At 40.4% G+C, this 19796-nt stretch overlaps 1 protein-coding gene across 5 annotated transcripts; it reads right to left on the reverse strand.

Moving 5' to 3' along the window:
• Positions 1-925: 925 nt before the first annotated feature.
• On the reverse strand, positions 926-18976 carry mthfr (methylenetetrahydrofolate reductase (NAD(P)H)). 5 transcript variants are annotated; one of them, XM_060851862.1, is made up of 13 exons: positions 18812-18976; positions 18075-18394; positions 16180-16407; positions 14180-14418; positions 12850-12960; positions 12570-12763; positions 12124-12374; positions 11675-11809; positions 10767-10947; positions 8327-8509; positions 8078-8179; positions 6934-7053; positions 926-6493 (listed from the first exon to the last, which is right to left on the reverse strand). In XM_060851862.1, the coding sequence occupies exons 3-13, from the start codon at positions 16395-16397 to the stop codon at positions 6263-6265; spliced, it is 1965 nt and encodes a 654-aa protein (XP_060707845.1). In that variant the 5' UTR covers positions 16398-16407; positions 18075-18394; positions 18812-18976; the 3' UTR covers positions 926-6262. The 5 variants fall into 5 exon arrangements, with proteins under 5 accessions (XP_060707845.1, XP_060707843.1, XP_060707844.1 ...); XM_060851860.1 differs by having other exon boundaries at positions 18475-18976; XM_060851861.1 differs by lacking the exon at positions 18075-18394 and having other exon boundaries at positions 18475-18976.
• Positions 18977-19796: the final 820 nt, after the last annotated feature.

Consider the following 19796-nt stretch of genomic DNA (forward strand, 5'->3'; position numbering starts at 1 on the left):
GATTTTTAACTTTATAATTATTCAGTCTCGTGGTGTGAAAATGGTGGTGCTGTTTAGGAGAAGATGCAGCAGAGTGAGGAATATTTAAGGCTGGTTTCTTTATAGATTCTTTTATAGATTATCTGTGATTTCTGAATTTTAAGCTGCATTCGAAGGATCCTCATTAAATGTGGAGAATTCCCAATTTATTTTTGAGGGCGTCTGGTAAACGAAAATGACATGTTCACTATCAACTGACAGTCTATACATGAACCACATTTACTCACCTCTGCTTCACTTTCACTAAATTCTGATGAAAAACCTGTTTGAAATGTCAACTTGTCTGAGCATACAGATTAATGTGTGCAACATTTTGCTTTAAAATCTGTGCTTTAGTGGAACACATCTTGTGCTGACATTGGAATTTTCTGTTGGATACAGAATAGGCTGGTTATGGTAAAGAACAGATTTGGTTACAGCTGGTGTTGCTGGAATTCATTCCCGAGACTGGTCTGGCATTACAGCAATGCAAAGTTTCTATTTATTTCATGAACTCAGTGCACTTGCTCGTTGGACGAGAGTACAGTGTGTGATTCATATCCCTTAACATCAATTAGTTTCTATAACAACAAATTGAATGGGCATCAGGATGTTCCAAAAAGCTAACGAACGCTAATGAAAACAAAATAGAATGATGAAAGGGAACAGGAAAATGGAAGAGGCAGGAATGATGGCAGAGGGTGGCACCTCAGGCAACAACCAATGCACTTTTAACCAAGCTATGCAACATCCTGATGAGCACAAATGAATAGTCATGCATGGCAACTATTGCTGGTGGCTTGATTCGCTAGACAATAGAGGTAATCATGCCAGCACAATATTCAACCAATGCATTATCACTAATAAGTGGCTCATTCACCTCTACATTATAAGGTTCTGAGTTCAGGCCTACTTCAGGATTGGAGAATGAAAACTAAAGGCAAACTGCTAGCACTTTACAAGTGCAGTACTGTTGGAGGTATAGTCTTTTGTGTGAGATATTACAAATCAATTTTTAATCTGTGTGTGTGAGTGACATAAAAGGCCCTTTGGCACTATATCAAAGAGAATCAGGAGCATTAACTGCAGTGTCCTGGCCAATATCTGTCCATCAATCATGTCACAAAAGAACAAATATCACATCATTATTTGATCATTGTTGCTGTTTGTGGGAACTCACTGTGGCAAGTTAGCTGCCATGTTACATCACTGACTACCCTTCAAATGGTTGTAAAGCACTTGGAGATGTCCCGGGGTTCTGAAAAGCTTTATATAAACGCAGTCCTGTCTTCATTTCATTCTATGAAATTTATTGCACTTAGAATAATAAAGAGTACCATTACATTTGAGACACCAGAATATGGCAAATGTTACACACTGTACCACTTAATCTGGTGGTGTATTACACAGAATCTCGTTTAAGTAGTGGCCTAGCTGTGGTATTAGGGCAACAGGCAATACGGTTACATTCATCATTAACTGAGCCATGACAATGTCCAAAGCAAATTCAAATGAAAGCAGTAATAGTTTTATAGGCTTAAGTAAACAATTGCTGCTGTGAGAAGGGATGATGTAAAATATAAAATATAAAATTATATAGGAGCAGGAGGCGGCTATTCAACTCCTGGTGTGTGCTCTGTCATTCAACTTGATCTTGGCTCATCTTCTACCTCAACCCCATTCTTCTGGATTAACCACACATTCTTGAAGGAAAATAATTGTTTAGAATAAAGAGCTAATGAAGGATTTTCCAGAGCAGATTCAAGCGTCACACAAAAGTCTACCAACCAAGGACAAATCTTGTGGATTTGTAAAGAAAATTTGTCTTGGTGAGCCATCCATGATGGACTCAAATCACCAGTGGAAGCCTCTAGGGATTAATCCTGGATCTGTTGATCTCCATCATCTTTAAAAATGCCTTTGCACAAAATCACCAGGGATTCAGCAACCTATGACTGAAATTTGCAATGTCATGAAATAAATAGAATGCAGGTAGACCTTGATGGAATGGTTGGGGCAATTGGGAGAGTGTGGAAATAGAATTGTACCTTCTGGATGTCTTTTAGCTAATTGGTAGCTTATTTATGTGGATTGTGGCACTTTTACTATGTGTACATCATGCAAGACCTTGAGGCTGTCCCTTGAATCAAGGGTAATATCTACTCAAGATTGAGAATGTCCATGTGCAGGTTGTGTGCTTACTGTGCACTATATTCATTACCAAACATCAGGACAATTAAAGATTAAAACAAGAAACAGGCTCCTGTCTTGGTTGGAGCACACCCAGGAGTGTTTGTTCCATACGCAGGGTTATAGGGAAAAAGTAGGAGATTGGCATGCAGTTAAAATGCTGAGAAAGCCAGTGCAGACACAATGGACCAAATGACCACCTCCTGCACAAGTATTTTGTGAACTTTTGGTCCTTTCACATGGTGATGTACAAGCTTTGGAAAAGAGCCAAGGAGACTTCTAAGATTAGAAATTGAAAAGCTATCAGTTACCAAGATAGAGCTGACAGCAGGGGCTGTTGTATTTTAAACAAACTTTGATTTCAGACCTTTCAACGAGTTCAATAGGATCACTAAAGCCCAAAAATACAAGTTAAGTAAGCACAAAGTTAGATGAGGTCTGACATGGTCAACCTGTGTACAACATAAATGTTTGCTGCATACATTCACGAGAAATGGATGAGTTTTTCTATATTTGGGTAAATTACCAGGATCACAGTTCAATCAGATTAATGGAGATTTTCCCAAAACTGGCCTTTACTTATTATAAGTTTTTTTTTCCCTGTCCAAGGAGATTGTGTGAGTGACATCTGATGGTCATTGAACTAGCCGGCATAGGGCAGACTTGAATGATAGTGGTAGCATCCACACCTCTGAGCCATAAGACCCCAGGTTCAAGTCTACCTGTTCTAGGAGGTGTGTAATAACATTTCTGAACAGGTTGACTAAAAATATCTGGGGCAGACTTGAAGTGTCTCTTAGAAAAATATCTCCAAATCTGAAACGGAAAGCTGGTATTGTTTTAGGTGATCATGATATTATTGGGGTGTTGGAGAAACAAATAGGGCAGGCTTGAGGGGTTCTTGTGTTGTGGTAGTGTCCTTTCCTCTGAACCAGGAGATTCTAATTCAAGGCACACCTTTTTCATATATTCGTAGATTAATGGGGTTGTGTTATTATGAGCTAGCAATACAGAAACACTTGAAGGCACCCTGAAGTGGGGTGCACTATACGAGATGAATGTTTGTAAAGTTGCAGGCACCATATTTGAGATGATAAGGTAATAAATCTGCAGATTACGGCGCTGAGAGGGTGAGGGAGTGTTTGCTTGACTGTGTGGTGTGTTACAGATAACTGTGTCCAAAGTGTTGTGGTGTCATGCACTTTCAGATGACAACACATATGTCAAACTGATTATCGATAGTCTAACTTTATTTTCATCAGATGGCTGACCAGGAACTCCTACATTGTGTGTTGGAATGATTTTAAGATTAATTGTCAATCTGTTTGGCCGCATTGTTTGACTATCAAGTCCTATGGTAGAACTCAAAATGGGAATTTCTGAATCAGGAGGCAAGAACAAGACCGTGCCTGCACGAAGCAACATGACAGATTAATTGATTGTCTTCTACTTTTTGTTTATACAAATCACTTAAAAGATAAGATAGAGTATAAATATTGTATGAACTGCATTTAACACTTTCAGTGCTTTGTTTTTATAATTACTCATTGAAAAAAATACTGTGGCTGTCTGAACTTTCACACACTAATCCTCTACATACTGCACTTCCCCCATCCAACATCTGTTCAACAGCGGTGTGGATATTTAAAACTTGAGCCCTTATTAATGATCCTCAAAGCAACTTATGTTGTAGCATGACTCCTTATATGAACTCCTTGCTGTGTATATAAATCTTAAGCACTAAATGTCACAAGTTATATTCATCCCATGTAGAATATCCAGATTTCAGCTTGACATAAAACGCCAGTTCATGCTTTAAACAAGTTGGAACCTGTTCAGCAATAACCTACTAATTCCTGGTGCTCGGGTTCCTTACCGACCCTTACCACTAACGTCTCATTAGCTTAGTACAGTTCCTAGCATGACAAACAATGTATATGTACATTGCATCTTTTACAACTTTAGGACTTCCCAAAGCATTTTACTTATCAATCATTTACTTTAGAAAACAGTGTACTCACTGTTGGAATTAAGGAAACTAGACACACTTGAAACTAAACAGACTTGAGCAGTTGTAGTTCATGGATTAAAAGGGGCAGTAACAACTAGGAAACAAACTTGGCTGAGAGAGGTAACAAAGAGTAGTGATTAATGGATGTTTTTCAGTCTACAGAAAGGTTTCTAATAGATTTCCTCATCCATTAATGACGTGGGATACAACTTGTCCCTCCCTGGCGATGGTGGTGGTGAGAAGAGCAAATAATTGGGCAAGTTGGCCCAGGATAGATACGCCTTCTTGCCATATCAGCAATTGAGATTTTAGCAAGAAGGTCAATTAGGGACCTTTTTGTCTCAGCAGCAATAAAAGTCCTTTGGGTTAATTACAGTACCCTAGGCTTTATTAATTAGAGTTTAGAGTACAACACCAAGGAGATTGCATTAAACTTGCATTAGACAGACCTTGGCTTCAACTGGAGTATTGAGTGCTACACAAGGACAGACACAAGGGTATTTGGAGACATGGCAAAGAAGATTCTGGAGAATGATTCCAGGGATGAAAGACTGGAGAATAGAAGGCTGAGGGGAATTCTGGTAGATGATTCTACTCATAAACCATGAGTCTGGACAAAGCTTTCAAAGGGGAATGAGACTGTTGTCAAAACATTTCTAATCTGCAGGTTATAGGAGAATGGCACCAACTAAAATGTTCATTTGGAAAGATGGTGCGGACACGATTTTCCACATAACCTGCTGCACCATAACAACTTTGTGTTTCTGAAATCTACAACTTCATGCTTTAAAGAGGAGTGCCAACATTGAGACAAGTTGACACTTTATAACTGCTTTTAAGGTTTGATCATTCCATAGCCAGAAAACACAGTCTGCTTTCATGTCCAATCAGTGTAGTATGGCTTTCTCTAGCATGGACACCAAGAGGCCAAGCCCTGCAATTCCCAGAGCTGCTCACTCTTTCCATTGTCACAGCATAATCTTATGGTCATATTTTTGTCAACTATCACAATAGATCTTTACCGAGTCTTAGCTTCCAGCGATATGTTTATTTGCAACAATACTGAATTTGGCAGCTCAATCTTAGTGCTAACTTCTGCTAAGACTGATTCCTAAACTTAGCTTAAATCAGGGTTAGGAGTGCTATTTAAACAAATGGACATATACAAAATCAATACATTATTCCTGCAAAACAAGATAAACATATAGTTTACTAGTTCTACCCCGTTTCAAAGAGTTTGAAAACAGGAGTCAGAATTATCAAGGTGAATAGCAACTATAGCCAGTTGTTTTGCAGACTGTACAAATTTTAAGCTATATAAAAGTTTAAGCCACTTTGCTGCTCATCCCAGACACTGCCTTTTATGATGAGATATCAGCATCAAATCAGATTCAGTTGATGTGATGACTGGAGGTGGCCCAGGATTGGCAAACATCATTCCATTATCCAGGAAACATGTCCCAGCTGCTTATGTCAGCTGGTCATTCCTGGTCCCTTTTGCATTGGGAGTGAAATAATTTTTAATGAAACTTAGTATCTCAGTGACCGCCTAGTAGAGTAGATGCCAGGTGCAGATTGGGAGGATACATACAGGCACACTATTCCTGGCCTGGTTAGTCCACTGTATGTTGGACAGCACACTTCTGGACATTGAGTAAAGAAAGTGAGTTTCAGATGTGACTCCCCTTTCTCTATCTGGTCCTGGTATGATTCACTATCATCTCTACATGGATAACAACTATTTGATATGTTTTCAGATTCAAACACTGCCCTCAACCAGAGGAATGCAGAGAAATACGAAACAGAATCTGCACATAAACCTTAACCATGACCTCACTCAGCCTAGTACTTGCACTCAAAGAGCTGTGAAAATATTGCAACGTCGCAGTGCAAAGTTACAAGCAATTACAGCAAATAGAGTCAAATGCTACAGTAAAAGTCCATGCCAGCAGAACAAAGATTCTAGCTTGTACATGGGAGATTGTGAGGTAGTCTCCCTGTACAAAGTCTAGTTGTCAGTTGGTTGTCCTGTACAATGTAATTTCATGGTCTTACAGTTACATCACAAGTCATTGATGCACAAGTGTTTTCATATACTTTTAACTTGAAGAGATCATCAATAACCTGCCAGAGACAGTTTTCAAATGGAAAGTCATTATCCACGAGATTGACCAGGTAATAGCTGTCATGGATATCCTGAACTATCTGTCGTGAGGGAGATCCTGCTGGGTACAATTTGGCCCATCGTTCAATCCACAGGGCAAAGGCTTCATCCTGAGAAGAAAGTACAGCATTACCAAGTCTGCAGATTACTTTACACTACACCTAAACACACACTGCACTTCTTTCCCCACATAGACATCCCCCTCTGGCCTACTTGTACACTTTTGCCCCAAATTGTACAGATAATGTATACTTGTGCCTTTATCCTATGTGTGGTAGGGGATTCATACGAGTAAGCAATTCTAATGTTGATTAATTGAGTGGAAAAGATGCTGTACCATGTCTTTAAGTAATCAATCAACTACTAGCAGAAATTCCAAGATATATTTTGGGAGCTGCCACACTTACATGTGGGCATTCGGAGGATCAGGGTTCAGATTCATTGCAGAGAAAAGACAGAGACAGAATAGTTAAAAATACATCCACAACGACTTCACAAAGCAACCTAACAGATTATAGTACTCTATTCCTGACAAGAATTGATCCATTACCTTCCAGTACATGAAGCTGACAGGATCAACCACTGTTGGTTGAATTATCTCACGTCCAGGGAAAATCCCCCATGTAACTGCAATTGGCTGCAGATCGAAGGCATTATTTATATTCTCACCCTGCAACACGAGAAACATTCCAACGTTAGCTTATGTACATGCTGAAAATGGCTACAATTTTGCAATTATCCCATTTTGGCTGAGTACAAAGTCAGTACAACGTTTGAGAAATTGTAATGTAGAATCAGTTACATTCCAAAAAGTAGACTGTGGCTCGTTTAGTCCCCTTGGTAAATGTTATGCTGCAGACCCCAAAAAAGAGCTGCTTTTCTGTTCTCCTTGTCTCATGTCCAAGAGAAACTGGTTGCTGGCTTTCAGTGGTGGAGGAAGCTGTTAGCCTCCATAGTTGAGTGAATCTACAACTGATTATTTACAGTTATTACCCAAGTGTCAGTCTCAAGGGCTGATTTGGTTATTCTGCACTGCAATCCTGCTCAAATTTTTATGGACTCCCTGAAATTTTGCCATGTGAGAACAGAGAGCAGCAAAGGCTCACAGAATGGCCTCTTCCACCTGAGCTCATGTCTACTGAAGCTGCAGGATTATGAGCATTGAGGAGAGATTGTGCTGTCACAGCATTTCAGTGCTGATGCACCCTGTGATATACCCAAAATTTAGAGCTCTACACTGGGCATACCTCATGGTATCCCTATTACTTTGGCCTCCACTGCAGAGGAGCACAGTTCAAATGAGCAGTCACATGTAACAAAGGAAATGTGCTAGTGCACTAGTTAGCAAAGTTTGTGATGCTCGTAGATAGTCTAATGAGGATAGGAAGTACTGTCATAAAGGCAGCACCTTTTCAAATCTCGACCCAAGGTTAGGATGGGTCTATGTCGGCTTCTAGCCAACAAGCTCAAATATTTCATTATGACCAGCCTCTCCCTAGGCCCAGAGTTAGAAAACTCCTGCTTAGTTTCCTGATTGAAGTTATCAGTAAATCTCTAATAACCTTCAAATGAATGAGAAACTAAAGAACAATCTATCGATGGATCAAGGGAAACTCTTCAGTTTTTTTCTTAAAGTAACAACAATTAAGTTATATTCTTTACTGTGGCTCAATCCATGACTGCTTTGTCCTTACCTTCACATTTACAATCTGGTAGTTCACTCGTGTTTTGTAATTCTGGAGAACTTTAAGTAGAGTAGGTATGTTTTCAGAGGAGGTAAAAAACTCAAGGTAAGCCTGTAGAATGAAGAGGAGGATTCAGCCACAGAGTAAATACATAGGTGCTTCTCAGGGCCTCTCTTTGTTTGCCCGGAATTCCAAACTAGCAATTTCTAAACCAACAGGAGCATCCTTTTACACTCCTAATATTCTCTTTACACGTACCTTCTGAAAAACAAAGCCTCCCTCTGGTCCCCAACCCACAATGGGGTCGGTTGATGGTCGAGCATTGATGTTAGGCTGAGAGTTTATTGTGAGAATTCCCATTCGATTCACTTTCTCCAGTTCTTTTTTCATCAGAGATGTTTCTAGTGCCAAAGGTTCATCATTCCAGGGCAAACAGGTCACCTGAGAATACACAAATCTGAAGTCACTGGGAGTTCCTTTTTTTTAAAAAAAAAATATTCTCTCATAGATGGCTGGGTCTGCATTTATTGACCATCCCTAATTGGCCTGGAGCTAGTGATGGTGAACATTTTTTTTTAAACTGATACAGGCAATGGTGCTGTTAGTAAGGGATTTCCAGGATCTTGACCAGCAGCGAAGGAACAACAATTGTTCCAGGTCAAGCTGGTACGCAACATGGAGGGGAAGTTGCAGTTTTTGGTATTCTGTTCTTGTTCTTCTAGGCAGGAGAGGCCGCAGTCTTGGAAAGTGCTGGTGAAGGAGCACCGCAACTTGTCGATGCTACACAATGCCACGTGTGCCGGTGGTCAAGAAATTGATTATCGAAGATGTCAGTCAGTGTCGCAATCAAATAGACTGCTTTATCCCAGAAGGTTTCAGCTTCCTTGAGAATTGTTGGAGCTGCACCCATTCAGGCAAGTGCAGAATATTCCATCACACTCCTGACTTATGTGTTGTATTAGGGAGGTAGGAGGCGAGTTACTCACTGCAGAATTTCTTGCCGACAAGAGTAAACCAGAGGCTAAGTATTCATTTGGCTCATCTCGTCCAGTTTCAGCTCAATTAAAATGTAAATTATCCATTAAAAAACTGGATCTGGGTACTTTAAACATTTGAGTTCTGCACTGTAAGCCGAAGGCTGCCAGACCCAAAGTGATTCACTTTAGTTGGAAAGGTTTTGTTTGTTCACAATTTATAAGCTATGCCAATATGTCCATTTGATTCATGACCATGCCTTAATCCTGAAACTCTTCAATACAGTTTTTTTTCCCCCATTATCTCTACCATTTATCCTGACATTTGAAAGAAGATTCAATTTGATAATTCCGGAAATTTGATCCTCAGGTTCTTTAAGTCCAGACGATCTAACATATTATCACAACCCATTAGGATTATTATCACTGCAGTATACTGATGGATTACTCTTTGGAAAACAAAAATCAATCCAGAAACAAAAACAGAAATTGCTGGAGAAACTCAGCAGGTCTGACAGCATCTGTAGGGAGAAAGCAAAGTCAATGTTTTGGGTCCAATGATCCTTCATTAGAACTAGCAGTAGCAAGAAAAGGTGGTATATGGACTGAAGGCAGAGGATAAATGAATGAGAGGTAAGAAAGACAATTGGGTGGACAAAGGGCTGGATAACGGTATGGCAGGGAGAAACATGTGCTGTTAATGAGTACCATAAGTGTATGAAAATAGGCCAGCAGTGCTGAAAGCAGCCCATGTGATCATGAGGCCTAGGGTGTGGGGGTAGGCAAAGGACATAGAAGGTGATGTCCAGGCCCAAAAATTATTGAGCTCGATATTGAGTTCTGGAAGCTGCAGGGTTGCTAAGCATTAAATGAGATGCTGTTCTTCAAACTTGTGCTGAGCCTTGCAGCAGATTGGAGGCAGAAATATTGGTCAAGGAACCCGGTGGTGTGTTGATGTGGCAGACAACTGTTCACACCAGGTTGTGTTAGTCAAATTGTGCAGTAGTCTGAAATACTGGGCGGCACGGTGGCACAGTGGTTAGCAGTGCTGCCTCACAGCGTTAGAGACCTGGGTTCATTTCCCGACTCAGGCGACTGTGTGGAGTTTGTACATTCTTCCCGTGTCTGCATGGGTTTCCTCCGGATGCTCCGGTTTCCTTCCACAGTACAAAGATGTGCAGGTCAGGTGGATTGGCCATGCTAAATTGTCCGTAGTGTTAGGTAAAGGGGTAAATGTAGGGGAATAGGTGGGTTGCGCTTTGGCGGGTCGGTGTGGACTTGTAGGGCTGAAGGGCCTGTTTCCACACTGTAAGTAATCTAATCTAATCTAATCTAATCACACTGACCAGTTCAATGAGATGAAGGTAGGGTATAAACCCCAAGGCTTACAGTTTTGGACTTTGGCAACTCAATATATGACATAACATAACATATAAACAGCAAGTGTGCATGAAATTGAAACACCCTGATAATAATCAGCAAAGCCACCCATTAAAAAAGAATTTGAAAATTTGAAGCCTCAAGACTCCATTACCCTGTAATTTCATCTGGTAGCAGCTTGTATAAACAGTTGGGAGAGTAAGAACTTAGTATGAAATGGCATTAACTTCATGTTAAACTTCCATAAACTACTACTGAGTTTAAAACTCAATGCTTCTAAATTAGTTACAATAAATAACATCAATTTTTTAACATAGTTTGATTAGATCACAGCAGCCCAGTACCTTTTCGCCATGGCTGTTGGATTCACCAGAGATATATGCTGTGAAAACATCAAAGATACTTTTCTCATCTACTAGCTCCTCCCCCCACATCTTCAGCAGCTCGTCTTTGGAATAGTTATTCTTCAGATAGAAGAGATAATAATCGTTCAGCTCACCAAATGCAGGAGATGATGAGTTCCCCCTGAAACAACAAATATAAAAAAATCACGCAATGCAGCCACTGACCTCTCCTCAGTAGCGTTGTCATAATTGATCAATTAATGTTATCTACAATTACCTTCTGTAAATTGGTTGCCATCTTTAGGGGAGCAGAAAATTAAATAAACTTTCATGTTGTTGTTGGTAATATTTTACTGAATAGACCCAGTGCATGAGAGAAAATAAACCATAGTTTAGCTCATTTAGGATTGGAATATTCCAGATCAATCCCATCAAAATTAAATTGAAGAGACCTGTAACCACCAGTATTTCAACCTGACGTTACATGGCTCAAACCCTCACTCCAGACATATCCAAGGCTGGTACAATTGCAACATTTAAGAGGCATTTGGATGGGTATATGAATAGGAAGGGTTTGGAGAGATATGGGCTGGGTGCTGGCAGGTGGGACTAGATTGGGTTGGGATATCTGATCGGCATGGACAGGTTGGACGAAGGGTCTGTTTCCATGCTGTACATCTCTATGACTCTAAGTTTGGAAGGGCTGAATTGAGAATTATATTTCTCGATGTTTTTCCACAATTGAGGTGGATATCACACACCATACACTAACAAAGCTCAACTACCAGCACTAATATATTGCCAAATATCTACAATAGTAATCTTTGTCATGTGATTAACTGTTGAAATACTGCATCTTCATACAATTGTTCACAGTCTCAACACAATCATGATTTAAATGACCGTACCATCTTCCATTGGGAAATTCATCCCAATCCTGCGTTCTGTAGATATAACTCTTCTGCCTTGAAGCCCAGAATATCGGACGAACATCCTCAACCTTTCGTTTTGGATTGGCACTGGTAGTCCATGGCAAGGCTCGCCTGAATGAGGATAGGGAATGAGAAATTTAAGGGGTTAAACACACCTACTCCCATGACAATGATCTGAAAACAAAAAGGACAAATCTGTGATACATTCAAGCAACTGATAGTGGACTCAAGATTACAATAAAAGTATCCAAGCTGTATCCTTTCCCTTTCTGAAAATGAAGTCCTATCATGTAATAGAATGCAAATCAATGAATAAACAAAGGGCAGGTACATCCAGAATTTAGCTAGCATCATTATGGTTTTTTCTAATGCTGGTTAAGTGAACTAAAATGATCATGTTATTTACCTTATCTATTCAAACCTACCTAGGGTCCTCAGTCCATAACCGCAGTCGTTTCAAAATCTCCACAGTTGCCACTTCTCGGTTCAAGGTGTAGAAATGGAGCCCTGGCACCAATCCTGATTCCAACAGAACCTTGCACATGTCAGTGGCCAAGTCAATACCATAATTCCTAATGGCAGCGTCATTATCTTTGATTGGTTCAATTACATCTTTGATTTCCTGAGGTACCTGTAGCTTGGAGAGCTTGACCAGCTGTCGTAATGAGTGATACCCCTGCCACAGGATAGAGGGAAGATGTGTATGAAATTAATAATCTGAATTTACCAATTTACAGAATGAGAAAGAAAATGTTGCACTCCTGCAGGTAACTGTGTAAAATTATTGCTTCAATGTAAGGCCTACGCAACAAGGTATGTCAAATTCTTAATTGGAATCCCAGATGCCCATAAGCCTTCTGTTTGTACATACCTGAATGGGGAAGATTCCTGGCAGAATAGGACAAGTAATTCCAATTGCACGACAGTCCTTGAAAAATGTCATGAAGGTTTCAGGTTTGAAGAAGAGTTGTGTGATAACAAAGTCTGCACCAGCATCTACCTTTGCCTTCAGGTGTCTGAGGTCCTCCTTGTAACTGTCACATTCTGGGTGCCCTGTTGGGTAACCTGCAGGGAAGTACCATTTAAGTCAACTTGATTTAAGGTAATGAGAACAGAACACTAAGAAACTTATTGCACAAAACTGAGCTCACCAGCAACACAGATATCAAAGTAATCTTGGAACTCAGAGCGTATATGCTTGACCAAATCACTAGCATAATTGAATCCTTTTTCTTCAACCTTCCACTCATCACCCATGGGATCTGCAGACAGAAAAAAAATTATGTTTAACGTCTGTACAATCCATCAAACCATGGAATGACAACCACTTTCCATCATCTGACTCCTGTCTCCTCACTCTATTTTGACAATGTGTTGCTGGTCAAAGCACAGCAGGCCAGGCAACATCTCAGGAATAGGGAATTCGACGTTTCGAGCATAAGCCCTTCATCAGGAATGCCTTCAGCATTCCTGATGAAGGGCTTATGCTCGAAACGTCGAATTCCCTATTCTTGAGATGCTGCCTGGCCTGCTGTGCTTTGACCAGCAACACATTTTCAGCTGTGATCTCCAGCATCTGCAGACCTCATTTTTTTCCTCACTCTATTTTGTCTGGTGAGGAAGTATAGAATAGACTGGATAATTTGAATGTTGCTCATTGTCAGTCAACAGGTTAAGAATGGTTTATAGACCCTTCCTTATCTTTGACCCAACTGTCTTTTACTGTAATGTTATATACAGCAAATCAATAGTACTTCAGGTCATTGGTGGGTTGGGGGAAGCTATGTATCTTTGCCTGTCTCATGTTATTTTAGACATAACAGGACAGCCTCTTGGAAATCTGACAGATGGGTGGCATGAATTACTCAAGCCCTCAAACGTGTTACTATTTCTTACTCTTTGTGTTTGAATGCATAGTTATTGATCTGTGAAAAATATCAATCTTGGTATTGTTGTCTCATTGGTGAATATAACCTGAATCAGAACACTTGGTGCTAGAACACTATCAGCAATCGTAGATATAGAAATTAATTGAATAATTCTCTAGCTGGCCTGAGCTGAATGTTGGTTTTGATAGGAAACCTTTGAGCTCAGTGTTAAACAGAGTAAGTTTTCCACATTCACAAGGGTGTTGAGCAAATTGGGACAGCTGGTGGCATGCTACCTTTGGGAGCATATCACTATCGAACCCAAGGCGCCTCAGTACAAAAACAGCTCCAGGTTTAAACTTTGAGTTCTTCAAAGGTCCAGACATGTTGATAATAAAAACAATATAATTGGGTGATCTTGCATTACATCAAGAGGATAGCCTTTTCTTCTCTTTCATGTGTCTCCACTGTAAATGTTAGAAATAAGGTAGACGATAGTGGAGATGTGAATTCACTCTTGAGTTCAGGACATCAAACCAAAAACATCCCTAATGTAGGATGAGAAAAGTTTAAAGTGAAGAGATGTAGAGCAGGACACTGATCAATATCTCACCACCACGGAGCGCGAGTATATTCTTCAGACCCAGATTACGGGCCTTGTGTAGGTGCCGTGAGAGCTCATCCTTGGTTTGATTACAACAGGTTATATGCAACAATGTCTCCAGGCCGCAGTAATTTACTGCAGTACTGGCTATCATCATTGAGGAAGTCTCTTTGTCAGAGCCTGGGTCCCCAGCAGGATGCCAAGTTATATCAATGAAGAGTGGTCCACCAACAGCCATATGGTCAAACCTAAATCAAAACAAAAAGCCATGGTCAGCAAATTGTAACAAGTCATCTCAAAGTATAAATGATCAATTCCCAAGTTTGGACTCTCCACTGATTCAGTAAGCTTAAACAGGGAGCCATACAAATTACGCTTCATTGCTGTAACCCATTTGTATCAAAGCTAGGGCAGAATACTGCAGTTGGCTTCAGTAGCCAGGTTAGGGAGGAAACAAGAGAAAATCGACTATACTCCAACAACTAAAAGTGAGCTCCAGTTTAATCTGTAATGCCTCCATTAATACATGTGTGAAATTTGTAATTTGATACAAGAAAGAACAACACATAATGGACCAAGAGCCATCACTCAAGAAAAGCCACATTGGAACTGGGTTCAGCCTGGATTGTGACTTTCAGCAGAGGAACATTTGATAGGAGAAAAGGAAACCTAAAACATGTTTTCAAGGTGTTAACCTAGTCACAACCACACAGCACATGACAGGTTTGGACATCCTGATGGAACCAGGTGGTCATCTTGCATTTTGTGCATTGTGGGAAGAAACAGAAGTTGATACCAAATGAGCCTCAACCCGACATACAAGTTGATTCTGTCCATACTTATTTGAGAGCATTAGTGTTCTCTCTGAAACATTCCAGTGTATATCTCCAACCTTACAGTTTGTTTTCCCTTGTATTATTTATCGCTATGGCTGAGGAACTTGTGGCTCAGCTTTGCTTATTTCACTCCAGCCAGTATAACGCAGACTGATTGTCAGTCTGGATATTTGCATTGGGAAGAGTACTGGTCACCAATTAGTGGTACAATTGACTAGTTCTGACTGTTCCAATAAGGCAGCCACTTCAGCACCATCATAGGCCACACCATATTAAATCTGCTTCAGGATTATCCTGAACCCACTCCAGAACACAGCACTGCTTTCAGAATTAACAGTTCATCATTTCATGAGTGATGCTTTTGACAGTATGTCCATACAATCAGTAAGATATGCAAATTAAAATCCATGGATACTTCCCTCTGGAAGGACCAGCACAGCAGATATAGAGGAACCTCAATTATCCGAACGACATGGACAGGGACTATTTTGTTCGGTTAATTGAACATTCAGATCATCGATCGCTGGATAACATGGTTTAGTCAAGCACTGGGACCTTGTGATCTTGTCCAGATAATCCGAAAGTTGGATAATCGAGGTTCCTCTGTACATTGAAACACCACCACCTTCAAGTTGCACTCCAAGCCACTTGGATCCACACTTAGAAATATAGCACCAGTGTTGCTGGGCTACTGAACCAGTGGAAAACCCTGGAACTCCCTCCCTAACGTCATTGTGAGCCTACCAACAATGGATTACAACAACTTTAAGATAGCTTACTCCCACCTTCTCAAGGGCAACTAGGGATAGGCAATAAATGCTGGACCAGCCAGTGAAACCCATATCCTGTGAATGATGTTTTGTAAAACTCATTTCCTGTTCCCAGTAAACAAAAACAGGAAGATATGAATAACAGGGCGGGGTTCCACTTACTTCCAAATAAGGCTAGGATTATACAGATTAACCAACACCCAATGACAGATCAATGCAACATCCAGTTTGGGGGAATGTCTACTTTGTAAATTTTCTTTTCACTTCCTCCTCCACTTTAAGATGTTGGTTAATTCCTCACAGCAACCCTATTTACCCAGTTCACAGAACCCAACAAGTCCAACCTTGCACACAGCTTCTGTACACCCAGCCATTGATTGTTGCTCTGTGTCCCAAGGCTGACCTGGAGATCAGATTAACAGCACCACTTGAAGTTCGAGGAGGGAAGAACTCCAAGGAGAACCACTTGTCCCCTGATTCAATACGTCGACGCATCTTTTCATGGAGTCGGTCAGAATCAGGGCCAGGTGTTGAACTGCGTGAACTCTCTTGGAAGCCATCACTAGAACTACTGTCTGATTTGAACACCTGCCCTCTGTCGCTTTGCTCCGTATTCACCATTACTAGTTACCTGCAAGAAAAAAGTTTCAACCTTTAAATAGATTGGAGCTACAGATTCCACATGAAATACACTATGTTTGAAATACCCAAGCCCAGAGCAAGTTTCATGATATTGTGACCACTGTATTTGCAAATGACCAAGGTTCAGTAGTTATTTCCTTCCTTTCTCTCTACAGTCTTTGTTTTGGTGGGTCAGTAATTAACTCATTCAGGAGATGGGTGAATCAGAACCTATTATTTCCATAACATTCAAATTGGACAGGAACTAAGATTTAGTGAGACGGGATTTAAAAGGAGAAGCTCCTAATGTCACAGGAAATAGTTTTCATTATTGAAGACTAGTTGTGAAGACAAATTATTTTCAATAGCCCGCTTTCAAGATATATAGTCAAGGTCATCTTCCTAGTAGATACTTATTAAATCCTCTTTCTGTTGAGAGTTGGACTTGTACCACTGCTGAACATTCAGGTCACCATTCCGTTCTCTTTAATAAGTAGAATGTCTACTTGCACATTTGTCTGACTGGGTCATCAGAATGCCCAACAGTACTTCATAACTAATCCAGTTGAAAGGCAAAGAACAATCAACTGAGTTTTTTGGATCCTGAATTACAAATTGGGGAAGCAACTCTCAAAGTTCAAATCTAATATTGACCTTGTTTTTTGAGCACCTTCTTTGCAGCTGTAACATTGTATTCCTCGCTTTGTTCTATCACCCTATGTTCTTTGTATGGTATGATCTGCCAGTTCTGCATATAAAACAAAACTTTTCACTGTACCTAGATACATATGGCATTAATAAATCCAATCAATCAAATCAAATATTGAGGTATCTTGATCACGCAAGCCAGACATGGCAGGATTGCTATGACGACAACCTGAAAAACTAAATTCAATAAATTTAGCAATTTATATTTTGAAATAATTAGATTAACAGTGAAAAGTTGCCACATTATTAAAGAAATACTTCACCACTGAGACAGTATTTAGGCTTTAGTAATCGCTAGGAGGAGTCGAGAGTGTGGTGCTGGAAAAGCACACCAAGTCAGGCAGCATCGGAAGAGCAGGAGAATCGACGTTTTAGACATGCAAGCCCTCCACCAGAAAGACTTAGTAATCGCAACTTTCCATCAAAATTCCCTCAGTTTTTTCCTACTCAGTTTAGCTTTGTAAATCTCTTCCTCAATATAAATAATCTGCCACTTCATCTTCTGTGTCTTTATTTATTCCCATTCCTGTACAAAATTGCTCCCCTAAGATTGGCTGCTCCTGTTCTTTTTAAGACCATAAGACATAGGAGTGGAAGTAAGGCCATTCAATCATGGCTGATGGGCATTTCAACTCCACTTACCCGCATTCTCCCCGTAGCCCTTAATTCCTCGAGTCCCATGTTTTGTCCCATTACATCATGGATGGCCAGACGAAAAGTGAAGACAGCGTTAAACTTTCTGACCTTGCACAGACGCTGCCAGGCCCGCTGAGTTGTTCAACAATTTCTGTTTTTGTTTCCCTTTCTGGACTTGTTACTTCAATAGCATTGTTTTAGGTACTACAGAAATACTAGTTGTTATTGTAATATGCTTAGGGAAAATAACCAATCAACCCACCTACTTGTGACTCCTACATACTACAAGCTAGTGTGCTGAAACGGTCACAAGTATTGCTAAGCAGCACCTACCTGAAAAAAATCAAATAGCACAATTTTTTAAAGAGGGATCGTCGAAGAAACAGGAGTCCACTGCTTCAGATCTTTAAAGTCCAGTTTAACCACTGGAAGTGGTTTCGGTTTAAGGCTTCATTCCACTGAAGTGTTACAAACTGAGCTTAAATGATAGGGAGGCTGCTGTTTTGATTAAGGGAGGATGTGAATGTCAGTTTTGCAATAATGTTTCTCTCAGCATTGATACATTCAGACCAACGTTTAAAGTACGCATCAGGACAGGAAATAGCAGCTTAGAGTGAACGTTCCTTTCCACCCTGCGTTCTTCATTCCAGACACTGTTGGGGGAAAAGATAAACTTACAATTCAAACGTTATCTGAAAATGACTGGAACGGTACAACGGACAACGATACTCACACAAAGTAGCAAAATAGCAGCGTCAGTCTCAAAAACAATGGCGAAAATAACTCAGAAATGTTACCAGAGAAGCGAAAATCCTGGCGCATCAGTGAATAATGGGCTTAACGAGTTAACGAGGACAAACTGACATTTCCGCTAGCCGTGAAATTGTAAAGTCAATATTTACTTAACAGACCAGATCATCATGTGAGTTTAAATCCAATTCCGAACTTCTCAAAGTGTTTAGACAAATGGACGTAGTTTGAGGAAAGCAAATTTGTTGAGTTTGAGGTTGCAGTTTCGGGTCTTGTTCGTCATTGCTGCGTTCAGACAATATAATTAATATAACATTTACCAGCCGATCAGAGAAGGTGCAGAGTTAACAGTAAAACGAAACTCTTAAACCTCGAAATACTGCACACAAGTTCAACGACACTACTGGATAGCTCTTCCCCAACTCAACAACGCCCAAAGGCAGTTCGACTGTGACTTCATATGAAACTTTTTGTGAATGATAGACCCACTTCGCGGCAGACTCGCACTGTAGAATAAGGAGAAGCCGATTTAAAGGATCCAATCCCAGCACTATTTTTAGCCCCAGGAACAGATGGTCGAGACCTTGATCCGGCTATCGGGGGTGCAACACCAAAAGCAGAACTCTCGAGTCTCAGTTCTATACCGGGAATGAAAGAGAAACACTTAGAGGAAAGCAGCCCTCTGCACAGTCACATTCAGACCGACCAAGACAGATCATGTGAAAAGTGACTTAAAAGCGTACAATGGGCCTTAGGGCCTAGTCTTTCTGTGTCAGCTGTGAAAGATCTACCCAGTAAGTCAGACCCTTGCACATCAAAGCACAGAATATTTCCCCCTTTCACATGATTATCCCATTCCTTCTGGAAGTTATGATTGAGTCATCTTCTGCCACTCTCTCAAGCAGTAGATCTTTCCCCATGGACTCTTGTGAATGACTTGAAATCTGTATTCTTTGGTGCGCTAGTGCTCCTCATTTACTCAATTAAACAGTTCATGACTTTGAATTCTTCTCACTTTTAATAAGCAAAACTTCCTAGTGTCTCTCATCTTCCTCTGGTACTAAGGGGTTTTGTATTCCTGGTACTGTTGTAATAACATTTCCTTTCCCCCTCTCCAATACATTTGAGGTAAAGTGCCTAGAATTCTCAGGCTGAGATATTGACAATATGGAAGGAAACCATTCAGCCCACCATGTCTATGCTGGTCAATGGAAATCTGACAAAAAAATCCAATTTTCCAGCTTTTGGCCCCATTGCCTTGGAGGTAGTGTAAGCCATGGAGTCATAGAGATGTACAGCACAGAA

Source organism: Hemiscyllium ocellatum, chromosome 37, assembly GCF_020745735.1.
Source record: "Hemiscyllium ocellatum isolate sHemOce1 chromosome 37, sHemOce1.pat.X.cur, whole genome shotgun sequence".
NCBI classification, from domain to species: domain Eukaryota; kingdom Metazoa; phylum Chordata; class Chondrichthyes; order Orectolobiformes; family Hemiscylliidae; genus Hemiscyllium; species Hemiscyllium ocellatum.

What these genes read in the sequence shown, in the direction of transcription:
- mthfr (XM_060851862.1), bottom strand. Translation starts at nt 16,397, where the DNA reads ATGGTGAATACGGAGCAAAGCGACAGAGGGCAGGTGTTCAAATCAGAC. An exon ending in CCAACAGCCATGGCGAAAAG is followed by an intron (nt 8,510 to 10,766) that starts GTACTGGGCTGC and finishes GTGTATTCTCAG; the next exon opens with GTGACCTGTTTGCCCTGGAA. An exon ending in GAGGCTTTGTTTTTCAGAAG is followed by an intron (nt 8,180 to 8,326) that starts GTACGTGTAAAG and finishes TTCATTCTACAG; the next exon opens with GCTTACCTTGAGTTTTTTAC.